At 41.4% G+C, this 14,187-nt stretch overlaps 1 protein-coding gene across 2 annotated transcripts in view; it reads left to right on the top strand.

Annotated features, from left to right (window-relative positions):
* LOC121553267 (tensin-1) overlaps nt 1-14,187 on the top strand; it is a 222,665-nt gene that overhangs the window by 116,503 nt on the left and 91,975 nt on the right. For both annotated transcript variants that reach the window (XM_041866298.2, XM_041866289.2), the window contains exon 5: nt 9,188-9,229. In XM_041866298.2, coding sequence (XP_041722232.2) covers nt 9,188-9,229 — 42 coding nt within the window. The remainder of the gene's footprint in view (nt 1-9,187; nt 9,230-14,187) is intronic.

The following is a 14,187-nucleotide window of genomic DNA, read 5'->3' as shown; positions in this document are numbered from 1 at the left end:
CCTTAGCAGTCCACGTCCAGAGGAATTTGAAGGGGTCTTTATTTATTCATCGTCACATATTCAGCGTTGTCTGGACGTCGACCAAGGGTTTTAAATCAACCTGTAATTGGCTTGGAGGCAGCTTTGAAACAGGCGAAACAGCATTGCCTTTTTAGGTGTCAGACATAAGAGGGCTTTGACAGGAAACTCACATCTACTTTTTTTCCTGCCAAACAGCCGTCCTGTACTTTTTTTAGTAAACAAACCGTTTCTTTCTGTTGCCTCCCTTACCATTACGCCAAAACTAAGGTAGATGTTCAATATTGTTGACAGGAGAATAAATAAAAATGTATTCATGTGTGAGAAGTTGAAAGACGTCTTGAGCTCCGTGGTTTAAGAAAAGCAAGCTTGGCAGGGGGGTTAAAGTTGCATTTTATAAACCATTGAATGATTATTGTCTTGTTGTTATGCTTTCTGAGGCACTGGTCCTGTCCAGACACAGCCCCTAGACCCTAAACCCCAGTAAAACACTTCATGTAGTTCTGAAAGGTGACATTTCTGCCATATAATATACCCATCCAATCCTTTCAGATCTACAGAAGTGCCAAGAGGGTAGGGTCTAGAGCACAGGTGTCAAACTCATTCTATAGAGGGCCAATTGTCTGCAGATTTTCACTCCTCTCTTGCACTTGATTGGTCAATTAAGGTTACTGATTAGTTAGGAACTCCCCTCACCTGGTTGTCTAGGTCTTCATTGGACACAAATTAAAAGGAAATAACAAAAACCAGCAGACTCTCAGCCCTCCATGGAATGAGTTTGACACTAGAGATTGGTTAGGCATAAGTTCTAGTAGCCCTGCTTTGTATTTAGACTGCAGTTCCTATCATCACCAGCAGGATGCAGTGTAGTATTTGATCCTTTTACTCAACTCATCGATTGTACATTTTGCCTACCATAACTGTACTGCTTTCTGTCTAGAAACAAATGTCTATGGGACAACACATGAGAATGAAACAGGCTATTTTTTCATAAATGTAAAGGAAAGCACATGCTCCCTTGATGGGATACATTTTGGAACCTGCGTGGATTGAGGGATTTTCATTGGTGCATAAATCTGTAGAATGTAATGTAAAGAATGTGAAAACCCTTAAAAAACATCTATGTTTTTGACGTGTTTCATAACTCAAATTAGGCTTTCCAAAATGATTTAGGGGTAAATAGCCTGTGATTCCGCATTCACCCATGCTTTTCACCTCTCCTTTTCATTTAAAAAACTGAGAACGACATCGCTCAGAGCAAAGACAAAATGAATTGTCAATCAACGTTTTAGTATCAACAGTTCAATCGACACATATACACACAGAACCATGAGGAGGATGAGGAGTTATTCCAGCTCAATAAGGTTTAAGAATTATAGACTGAGACTGTACAGGATGTATTCATAAAACGTAGGCCAACACAGATGGTACATTGTGTATTTTGAAATCTCAAAAGAGCACCATGGTCTACCAAAAAATGTGAGTGGCCATATAGGGATATAGAAAGATAGAAGGAGAGTAGGAAGGAGGGAGAAAGGGATGAGAGATGTAGTACACACCCTGCGTCTGACTCAATCCTGGATTTCTAACACACACACACACACACACAGTAGCTCCTGGTTTGGATCCAGACTGGCCAGCTCTAGCTGAATGCGTTAGAGATGTGGCATCTAAATGAGCTGGCCTGGTGATTATATTTAGCAGTGTGTCATTTCCAAGGAGACTCTGTTTGGGTATATTTGTGTCCTCACACTGGGAAACTCCCTGCACTGTACCTTTCTTCTTGGGCGCTTCCTAGGGTGGCTTATAATTATTTGAGTGATGTGAATCTGTCAAAGGAGGCTCTATGTACAGTCCATGTGAGTTGCAGCGTGAGATGGAGGTTTATTGAATACTGGCCTAATATGTAAATGTCACAGACACACTTATCACGGATCCACTTTAATTGCATTTGATTAAGTCAGGCGTCCAGTCTCTATATCTTCTCTTTCTCTGACCTCATACCCACTCAGTCTTTTTGACATCAAACCCCATCAGTCTCTCTGACCTCATACCCACTCTGTCTTTATGACCTCCCACTCAGTCTCTATGACATCATACCCTATTACCCACTCAGTCTCTATGACCTGATGACAACAGCCTCTGATCATACCCACTCAGTCTCTATGACATCATACCCACAGTCTCTCTGACCTAATACCCACTCAGTCTATATTACCTAATACACACTCAGTCACTCTGACCTCATACACGCTCAGTTTCTCTGACCTCATAGTCCCAGTCGGTATTAGACAGAACGTTGCGGCCCTGCCCACCTGTGGAGAAAACAATCTGTGGTTCCTAAATTACCCCATTGGCTCACAGCAAAAACTTGTTTTAGTCAATTACAAAACTACATTTTTGAAAAGTACAACATAAAGATCTAAAGATTACTATTCAACATTGCATACTCCCGACCGTTCACACTATTTAGAAAAACATAATGTTGTACGAGTTTCCCTCATGACCCTTTTCTTGATGGTGCTAACAGCCACATGAGTGAGTGCTAGCTAGCTAGCTACCGACCAGAACATTAAGCTAGCCAAACAAATGGACTGTACAGCTAAATGTAGTGAGTGGAGTTACAAACGGACTATACTAAACAAGTTAAATGTCTTACCTGTGATTAAATGTTTTCCACACACATAGCTACATTTCCCACTCTCCCACACCGAATAGCCTGAAGTCACAGGACTCTTCTCGCAGGCTCGATTTCCCTACGTGGGAACACCGAACCGTAGGTGGGGATTCTTTACCTGATTACGTACATTGAACAACACAGCAGCTTTTTTCGGCATGTTTTGTTGTTTCTGTATAACAAAAAAATTGACAACGAAGTTGGCTCTTTTACACTTGGGGTGAATGGGAAATAATATACTTTTTCCTCAATTTGTGGGCGTGGTTGAGGGCAATTCCTTATTATTTCATTTATATCGACTTGGAGTATACCCACTCAGTCTCTATCACATCATACCCCATCAGTCTCTATGACAGGGTTCCTCAACTTTGGCCCCCCAAGTTTCGGAGCAAAAAATATATATATACTGTATATTCTTTTTACCTTGTTGGACATAAAAAACTGTAAAAACAACAGCAAATCAGCTCTAAGTGATTTTAATTTAGGAAATCTGTTCCAAAGTATTCTCACACATAATCTATGTGATCATATACAAATGTAAGCAAGGTTTGAAATTATTATGTTTAAGTCAAATATTATATCGGTTTGGGCTTCTTGCGGTCAATTTGCTGTCTACAAATTATTTGTCATTATGTTCCGGCCCCCTGACCATCCGCGAAAGAACAAATCGGCCCGCGGCTGAATCTAGTTGATGATCACTGCTCAATGATCTCATACCCACTCAGTCTCTATGACCTCATACCCACTCAGTCTCTATGATCTCATACCCACATGTCTCTATGACCTTGTGCATGCCCTGTTTATAAGACCACATACTCTGTCAGTCTCATATGCACACAGTCTCTATGATATCATACCAACAGTCTCTCTGACATCACATATTCTGCCTCTAACCTCACAGCTCAGTGTCTATGACCTCATACCCCCAGTCTATGTTGTCCGAACTCCTCTGTAAGATACAATAACCCCAGTCTATGACATCACACCCTTCGATCTAACTTTCAACTTCATACGGAGCCTCTGTCTGTTTTGTCATAGTTTTCACGGTGTAACATTATGGCTAGAATACCATTTCACTGCCATTCCACATCTGTCTTTCCACTAGCCAGCTGTGTTTTGTGAGTTGACCTCTACATACCGTTACACTACACAATGAAAACCATGTGAAAGCATGCATACTGTACACAAATACACATTCATATGACCTCACACAGGCCTTTGTTCGGTACCTAGACTCCAGGCTCTCCTTATACAGTACAGGCCAGATCAGGGGAACAGGCACTGCTATTACAACAGGGCGGTTTGGCCAAATGTTGTTTTGGGGAGAAAATGAAATTTGGCCTGGCTACAAATTCACAGACCAGTTGTAGTGTTGTAAGGATCACTATGTGTTTTCTTGTCCATTTCCAAGAAATCTCCCCTAGCTGACACTCCTTCTCACTAGAGGAGACAATTTAACCAACTTGGCCAACCAGAGATAGCGTGACACAAACCACACCCCTACATTTGGATCAGTAGTGTATTTTATTATTTGTAGTTTGTTATTTTGATCTTTTGACTTTTTCTCGTATGTGGGTTATGGTGTTTTTTTATATTGTTAGATTTCAGTGCAGGCTTTGATGTTATTGATCATAATTTCTTATTGAAAAATCTCACTTGTTTATGGCTTTACATCACCTGCCATCACATGGTTGGAGAGTTACTTATCCAATAGAATTCGGAGGGTATTCTTCAATGGAAGCTTGTACAGTGCGGTATCCCTCAGGGCAGTTGCCTTGGGCTGTTACTGTTCTCTATTTTTACAAATGATTTGCCACTTATCTTACAAGAAGTTAAAATATCTATGTATGCTGATGATTGCACACTCTACACATCAGCACCTCCAGCCAATGAGCTCACTGATACTCTTAGCAAGGAGTTACAGTCAGTGTTAGAATGTGTAATTAACAATAAACTGGTCTTAAATACATCTAAAACCAAAAGCATTGTTTTGATTCAAAGCATTCTCTTAGACCTAAACCTCAACTGGAGTTGTGCATAAAGAGTGTGACCATTGAACAAGATGGTCAGTTATCATGGTCAAGTCATATATATAGGGCGGCAGGTAGCTTAGTGGGTAAGAGCGTTGTGCCAGTAACCGAAAGGTCGCTGGTTCTAATCCCCGAGCCGACTAGGTGAAAAATCTGTCGATGTGCCCTTAAGCAAGGCACTTAACCCTAATTGCTCCTGTAAGTCGCTCTGGATAAGAGCGTCTGCTAAATGACTAAAATGTAAATGTAAATATTGACAAAGTTGTTGGGAAGATGGGGAGAGGTATGTCTGTTATAAAAATATGTTCTGCGTTTTTGACACAAAGATCAACTGTACTAGTTGTTCAGGCTTTGATCTTGTCCCATCTTGATCACTATCCGGTAATATGGTCAGGTGTAGCAAAGAAAGACCTAGCAAAGCTGCAGCTGGCTTAAAACAAAGCAGCACGCCTTCCCCTTATCTGCACACACATAACTAACATCAACAACATGCATGATAGTCTTTCATGGTTGAGGGTTGAGGAGAAATGGACTACTTCTCTCCTAGTCTTTTTAAGAAACATTTGTGTGATGAAAATGCCTAACCACTTGTATAATCTTATTGCATGCACTTCAAACAAACATACATACCCCACCAGACACGCCACTTTGGGTTTCTTCATGGTACCCAAACCAAAAGCAGATTTAATGCGTTTCTCAGTTATGTATAGAGCCATGTCATCGTGGAATGCTCTGCTACCAGAGGTTATTCAGGCAAAAAGCAAGTTTAACATACACTATATATACAAAAGTATGTGGACACCCCTTCAAATTAGTGGATTTGGCTATTTCAGCCATACCCGTTGCTGACAGGTGTATAAAATAGAGCACACAGCCATGCAATCTCCATTGGCAGTAGAATGGCCTTACTGAAGAGCTCAGTAACTTTCAATCTGGCAACGTCATAGGATACCACCTTTCCAACAAGTCAGTTCGTCAAATTTCTCCATATTAATGCCCATGATTTTGGAATGAGATGTTCGACGAGCAGGTGTCCACATACTTTTGGTCATGTAGTGTATTGTATCACAGTGCCTCTCCTCTTTCTAAAGATATAATTTAACTGTGCTGTAGATAAGAATATGTATATGTATATATGAATACTGTGTAAATAGTATTTTTGTTATCTCTTGGTGTTCTGTACTTCGTCATGTATTTGAATGTTTTATGTGGACCCAAGGAACAGTAGCTGCTGCATGTGCAGTAGCTAATGGGGATCCGAATAAACTAAACTAAACTTAGCAGATACTTTTCTCCAAAGCAACTTACAGTACAGTGCATATATTTTTAGTATGTGTATGTGATCCTTGTGGCAATTGAACCCTCAACCATGGTGTTGCTAGCCCCAAAGTCTTACCAAATAATCCACACAGGACCAAGTATTGTCTCTTTCAGGCTCTGTCTGATCTTGGTGGGTTTTGTAGGCTATACTCCCCAAAGGAGGTGTAGAATTGTTCCCTTAGTGTTAGAACTGTTCTGTTCTGTGAACCATGAACTGTACCCGTGAGAGTCAAGGAGAAGGATAATTTGCACACATGCACACATCTCCTTCGTGGTGGTGTCTGTAGCTGTACTATAAATTTGAAGCATATTTCCCATATTAAGTCCTAGTTGTTTGAACCCAGCGCTGTAAGGGGGCAGTGTATGTGCTGTTCACTTGTTGTGGACTTTGATACGCACTGCTTTACTATTGAATTACTTACTTAGTTTGTGTGTATATAGGCCATCGTCCCTCTCCCTGGCTCCTCATATCACTCTAACAATATGAAGCTAGCCAGAGCCACCCTGACCAATGACATCATGGATTCCTTGAGGCCTGGGTCATTATAAATAAACAATGTTTTTGGACACCCCCCTCTCTCTCTCTCTCTCTCTCTCTCTCTCTCTCTCTCTCTCTCTCTCTCTCTCTCTCTCCTTATTCTCCCTCTCTCTCCCTCTCTCACTTTCTCCCCATCCTCCTCTCACGCTCTCTCTCTCTCTCCCTCCCCCACCCCACTCTCTCCCTCTCTCTTCTTTCTCCTCCTCTCTCTCTCTCTCTCTCTCTCTCTCTCTCTCTCACCCTCTCCTTATTCTCCCCACCCCCTATCTCTCTCTCTCTCTCTCTCTCTCTCTCTCTCTCTCTCTCTCTCTCTCTCTCTCTCTCTCTCTCTCTCTCTCTCTCTCTCTCTCTCTCTCTCTCTCTCTCTCTCGCTCTCGCTCTCTCTCTCCCTGGCTGTATATGGTTGTGCTACAGCAGTGAGGATGGAGATAGACTCTGGGCTGGGCTAACTGAAGGGATGTGTCTCTTAGGGCTCCATTTTAACAAACCTTTACTCAATGGTAAATCTTAGTGCTGGTGGTGCCGCTATAGATTCGAGGGTGCGTCAGAAATAATTTAGATATTTTCACAACTGGAATTATGTGCGCAGTAGCTGGTGGTGGCGCAAAAGGGCTGGGTTTTGATGAATGGACAAGTTGTGCATGTGTCAATGCTCCATGGATAAAAATGTGGTTGCTTCAAGTAGTGTATTTACAGTCGTTTATGTATTGCGTTGTCATCAACTCCAATTTGAATGTTAGTCCGTTATAGCCTAGTTTGTTAAATAGCATGCCCTATATTTGCTAAATTTGTTGAACATGTTTGCAGTCCAGATTGTTCTAATTGCATTGCTTCAATATGGAAATTCATTGTTCAACATAGGCTATAGCATTCACAAGGATATAGGGGCTAGGCCTACTGTAAACTGTATTCTGGACATGGACATGCCAAACGTAGTCAATAAGCAAGATTTAATTCACTAGGCTATTGCTAAGGCCTAAAAAGACAGTCAATAATTTGAATCAAATTGTAATAAAAATGAAACAACAACTTGTTTTAAATAGGCTATGTCTAAATACAGTTACAGACACCATAATATGCAAACATTTCACAGGAGCTGGATAAAGATCCAATATAAAGAGAAAGGGAGAATGTCCACTCACCGTTATACTGCTCCCAAATGTAATGTTTTATAAACATCATGGAACCATCTTACAGATCATATTTGCACTTAGTTTTAAAACGAAATTAAACGAAAAACAATCAATCTTTTTTTTTAAACAAAAACAATATTTCTAAATAGGATTGGGTCAGAAACATGATATCATAAATCACATCTCTCATTCTATGAGCATAAGGCAATGTGTGCACATGTAGGCCTAAGGGCTCTTTGGCAGGAGGCATTGATGTTTGTCCTATCCATTGAAGATAGTTTATTAAATAAATACAGTAACCCTACAATAAGACAAGTTATAACAAACATGTAGCCAATCTAGTTTGTTTTTATTGGCTTCAACATGGACATATTTGTCTACACACATTACATTCACATTTTCAAAATGCACTGCATGTTCGAGCCATGGATAATTGGACATTGCCCAAATGTTATAATATGATTAGCCTACTATTGCCGTTGATATGGCCTGTTATTGACTTTGCCACGTGAAAGGTAAACAAACGAACAGGCAAATAGCCTAGGCTACAAGCTGATTCCTGCAATTTGACAGTTAGGTCCAACAGATGAAAGTGGAAAATACAATTTTATTACAAAATGATAAAAGAAAAGCAATAAGCAGTCTATTGTAATAACTTGATGTTCCTAAACAGACTTCCTACAGTTACTGACACCTTTCATTCAATGGGCATCGCACATAGGCTTAATGAGTCCAGACTTTTCACATAAGTTCCATGGACAAAAATAATGTCCAATATAAAGAAAAAAGGTGAATGTCTTGATTGTTTTGCTGCTCGTAATACTTTAATAAAACATTGGTTATACTGTAGGCTACTGATTAGGCTACTGTGCCCATCCGCTGGCAAAAATCGATTGCTGCGCCCCCACTTTGGAAAATAGTTGGAAAATAGCATAGCGCTGGCCAAAATTGCCAAAGAGCGTGTGTTTGACACTAGCACCGCCTTAACGCCAGCCGAAAATAGAGGCCCTAGTGTAAATATTTACCTCAGAGGTTTTATGGATGCTCCCACACACTCAAGGCATATCCCAGCTCCACTTTTACCCAGCTCGGTCACTAAGGAATTCTAGGCCCACGAAAACCACCTTTTCAGACAAAACACTATAGAAATATGACATGACAAAAGTCTGACATCATTAGACCTGGGTCAAAATACAGTTTGTTTTTCTTTCAATTACATTGGGTGGGGTTTGCATTTGTGGGACTAAGCCATTGGTTCTGTTGTGCCAACCGAGCCAAATCAAGTGCACCTTAGTATTTGAAAGAAAAAAAGGTCGACCCAGGTCTGATAATGGCACGTACTATGGGATACACATTGGCACAGAATATGTCTATAAAGGTGTTATCACAACCAAGCAACCCCATTGCATGTTATACTGTATACTGTATTTACAGTAGTCTCTCTCTCTCTCTGTCTGTCTCTCTCTCTCAGGCTCCTGGTAACGACATCCCCCTGAAGCATGTAGAGACTATGGTGAGTTTGAGCTGCATCTTATATTCTATTTGGTTGTGTGTGTCTTATTGCTTTTGCTCCATTGTGTTATTATCATTGTGATACAAGCCAAGAATCTTGACCAAGACTGCAAGCTCTTAACCATGTAAAATACTTTTGGCTTTCTGTTGCTCAGGTAAAAACAATATATATATATATATGCATAATATACATACACACTAATCTATTGTGTTCATTCATAAAATAACATAACCAAATACACATAAACACAAAGAAACTGAACATATGAATGCAATATGCAGTCACAGCTGTGTATGAGTAATTGCACTCCGCGTTGATCCAAATAAACGTTTAGTCTCTCTTCAGCTGAATTCCATATGATGGTGCATCACTGACCACACAACCTCATTGGGGTAGTGAGACCCTGTGGGCTTTGTCCTACTGTTACACACACACGTGCACACACACACACACACACACACACACACACATGCACAGGCACACACACACGTACACACATGCAGGTACGAATGCACACACACACGCACACACACACACACACACGCACACATACAGGGAGAGAGACTGTATTAGTTACTACTACTTCATTTGTTTCATGCATTTATGGGTTGTATGTTTGCATTTGTGAATGTATGTTTTTTTTTATGGTGTATTCAGTATCCAGTACAGTGCCAGCCATGCAAGTTGTATAGCCAAGCATACAGCATAGGTTGCCTAGGACACACTTCCTTTTGGGTTTGGACTGGGTCTTATTTAGTCTGAGAAAGGAAGTATCACGTTACAGATTGGGACTTATGACCAATGTTCCCTCTAATTTTTTTCGGCACTGAGCAAATTTCAGGTCTGCTGAGCACAAACTTGAACGTTGTGAAAATTCTGTGCAACTTCCAGCGTGCGTTACTGTGAACACTGAGGCTGTACCCGCTTTAAGTTACAGTTTTAACAGTGGCATAGTAGGATACTGTGGCTATTTGATCATAAAGTAGGCTACCAGGTTTACCAGATTGGCCTACCATCAAAAACAATGGAAAAAAATGCATCCCATATCATTTTAACATGGAAATAGTTGTTCTATCATTCAGCCTACAATAGCAGACAATGTGTGGAGTTAATGTAGGCGTACATTCCATGGGCTTGACATTAACCTGACTGAAAATGTTGTTGTGTTGTTTGATGCAAGAAACCCCTTTACAAAATAAAATGTATTATTATTCCCATACCATTATTACAGAGAATCAGACAGATTATGCTACCCTCTGCCTATTGGCTACTTAGCTTATTCAAGCCTGTCTCAAAATACAACACTACCCCATTACCTGAATTGCTTTTCAAATATGTCTAGAAATGTACAAGTTTTAATCTCTTGTAGGAAGCTATCAATCTCCTATTGCTGACTACAAATTATCTATAACTGGGCTAATAACTCACTAACTAGCAAAGGATATGAACAAAATGTGCACACTTTACTACATGCAGCTCTTGCTTTGATCTCAAAACAAGCGCTTCTACTCACGACCACAGCTGTAAACAGTCCAGTTCAAAGTAAATGGCACAGAACCATATATGACAATGGTCTATTTTTTACAAGACAAAGGAGATGATCGTGGACTACAGGAAAAGGAGGGCCGATACACGCCCCCATTCACATCGATGGGGCTGTATGGGAGTGGGTCCTTGGTGTCCACATCACCAACAAACTATCATGGTCAAAACACACCAAGAAAGTCGTGAAGAGTGCACGACAATGCCTTTTCCCCCTCAGTAGACTGAAAAGATTTGGCATGGGTCCCCAGATCCTCAAAAAGTTATACAGCTGCACCATCGAGAGCATCCTGACCGGTTGCATCACCACCTGGTATGGCAACTTCTCGGCATCCGACCGTAAGGTGTTACAGAGGGGAGTGCGTACAGCCCAGTACATCACTAGGGCTAAGCTTCCTGCCATCCAGGACCTATATACTAGGCGGTGTCAGAGGAAGGCCCAAAAAATTGTCAAAGACTCACCCAACTTATAGACTGTTCTCACTGCTACCGCACGGCAAGCGGTACCGGAGGACCAAGTCTAGGTCCAAAAGGCTCCTTAACAGCTTCTACCCCCAAGCCATAAGACTGCTGAACAATTAATAAAATGGCCACCCGGACATTTTGCATTGACATTTTTACACTGCTGCTACTCGCTGTTTATTATCTATGCATAGTCACTTTACCCCCACCTGCATTTACAAATTACCTCGACTAACCTGTACCCCCGCACATTGACTCAGTACCGGTACCCCCTGTAGACAGTATAGCCCCATTATTGTTATTTTCTAGTGTTACTTTTTTAAATATATATTATTTTACTTTAGTTCATTTAGTAAATATTTTCTTAACTCTATTTTCTTAAAACTGCATTGTTGGTTAAGGGCTTGTAAGTAAGCATTTCACGGTAAGGTCTACACCTGTTGTATTCGGCACATGTGACAAATAAAATTTGATATGATATAGGCCTACTGCAGCTCTGATTAGTTATGCCACACCGGTCTGTGTAGAGTATGGGCTGAGTCGTGCCAATAGACTCCTACTCCAATGCCTTGTGCCTTCAACAAAATATCTTGCATTGCTTGTTTTGTTTCAATATTTTGCTGCGAAAGTGGCTAATATTGTGTTGATTTGATCACACTTGCCACAGTAAATGGAAACGTTGGTAGTGTTAACTAACAGGGAAAACTCTAGAAAGTTGAATGACCCAAGCCAAGACACAGACCATATTTAAGGAGGAAAATTAAGCACTATCCAGAGCTGTGTGTGCATTTGTGTGTGTGTGTGTGTGTGTGTGTGTTTGTGCATGCCTGCAGACTTTTATGCTATTTATCTCAGCCAGGTCACCAGTGATATAAGTCAGTATTCGACGTCCATCCATGTCTGAGGACATTGGGAGATGACGTGGAACCGACCACTAGAGGCAACAGTGAGCGCTATTACCTTCGGTTTTGCTAAGGCATTGTGGACGGGGATGGAGGATGGGTGTAAGCATCTGCCTCTGATTACAAAGGTTGCAAGTTCAAATCCAGTGATAGAAAGATGTTTTTGAGATTTTTGTTTTAAGCCTGTCCCAAACCTTAACTCTTACCTTCAAAAATAGCTTCGAAATTTGACGGTTGAGAAACATGGAAGAACGCACAATGCGAGCTAGTTGATTTATCTTTATGTTCCATTGGGAGTCCGCATTCAGTTATTCTCGGAAATGCTTATTGTACCTTATGTACATGAGCTATTATCTTGTGTGTGTACTTCTATGTGTGTACGTACATACTGTACATTTCACAATTTCACAGGTAATAGAATGAGTTTATCTTCTGTCTACAGTATAAGTACCTTTCTCCCACTAATCAAACAAAGCGACAAGAGGGCCCTCAACCCCTTTCAGTTTATGCCAAACAAAGACCATGGATTTATCACACTTTAATACACACACGTACACATGCAAACACACAGATACACACACACACACGTGCACATACACGCACGCACACACATATGCACGCACGCACACACATATGCACGCACAACACTACTGCAGAACTTCATGAATTTGACTCACACAGTGAAAAAAGCACAAGATACATCTACTCTGACTATTACAACTTGGAATCCTATTTGGCCATAAATATGCATTTAGATTTCACTAAAGCTCAGATGTAATCAGATAGCTATGATTCAATCATTGTTGGGGGCTTAAACTGCTGGCATCCCGTGTTTAATTTAATGGCCTCACTGTGGGCCAAATCCCCCTGATCTACTGACTGATGAACATCCTGGGTTAGATCCCTCTGAAACAAATGGGCTGTGAGGATCTGTCTGTCTGTCTGTCTGAGGAGGAGGGATGAGGAGAGATGAGGAGGCGGTCAATCTTCTGGCTCCATTTGTCTTTGTGTTGTGGACGAGTTTGGTGGAGTATGGCTGTTGGGTGATGTGGGAGGTTGTGTGTGTGGGGGAGGTCTGTGGGTGTGTGTGTGTCTGTGTGTGTATATGTGTGTGCGCGTCTGCCGTATTGCTTATAGTACAATGCACAGATTCATATTGAGTCTGACTTTTCCGGCTGAGGGCATAATTGAAGTCTGTACAGATGAACAAGGAAATGGCTGCCAAAGCCCAAAGTATCAGGGGACGTGTACTGCAACACGTAGCTCCTAGGGCCAGTCATGGGCATTAGCTCTGCGGTTACACTGACGTCTTTCAGTCTCACTAGTGTTCCTGGGCCCCTCAGTCTCTCAGCGACACAGCCCCACAGAGAGCTTATCAAATGACTACATGCGCAAGACCCACTTCTCTGTCCTACTTTTGTTAGTGTTTTGTTGTTATGTTTCATCATCTGTTTTTTCCTCTTTACTTGGACTAGGACATATGCTCAATGACTAGACAAATGCTGCTGAACAATAATTGAAGAACTCTAGTGAGGTATCACAGCATGGGAGATTAGGTCAAGATAAGGTCATCTGTGATTTCCATGTCAAGCCAAAGGGTATGGCTTTTGTTTCTGACCTCATTCAGTTGGGACTGTGACAGTCTGGACTGTTAGTTAGTTTAGCCTTATCAAGAACAATACTGATGTCCTGTCACACAAGTAAGAGGACCCTCCATGATTTACACACCACACACGCACACGCACAGCCAGGAATGGGTTAATGAAGAGCAGGAAGAGAGTGGGGTTAATGAAGTGCAGGAAGAGAGTGGGGTTAATGAAGAACAGGAAGAGAGTGGGGTTAATGAAGAGCAGGAAGAGAGTGGGGTTAATGAAGAGCAGGAAGAGAGTGGGGTTAATGAAGAGCAGGAAGAGAGTGGGGTTAATGAAGTGCAAGAAGAGAGTGGGGTTAATGAAGGGCAGGAAGAGAGTGGGGTTAATGAAGAGCAGGAAGAGAGTGGGGTTAATGAAGAGCAGGAAGAGAGTGGGGTTAACGAAGTGCAGGAAGAGAGTG

Source organism: Coregonus clupeaformis, chromosome 4 (genome assembly GCF_020615455.1).
Source record: "Coregonus clupeaformis isolate EN_2021a chromosome 4, ASM2061545v1, whole genome shotgun sequence".
Taxonomy (NCBI): Eukaryota; Metazoa; Chordata; class Actinopteri; order Salmoniformes; family Salmonidae; genus Coregonus; species Coregonus clupeaformis.
The sequence above is the reverse complement of the archived record's forward strand: the minus strand, read 5'-3'. Positions and strand labels throughout refer to the sequence as shown.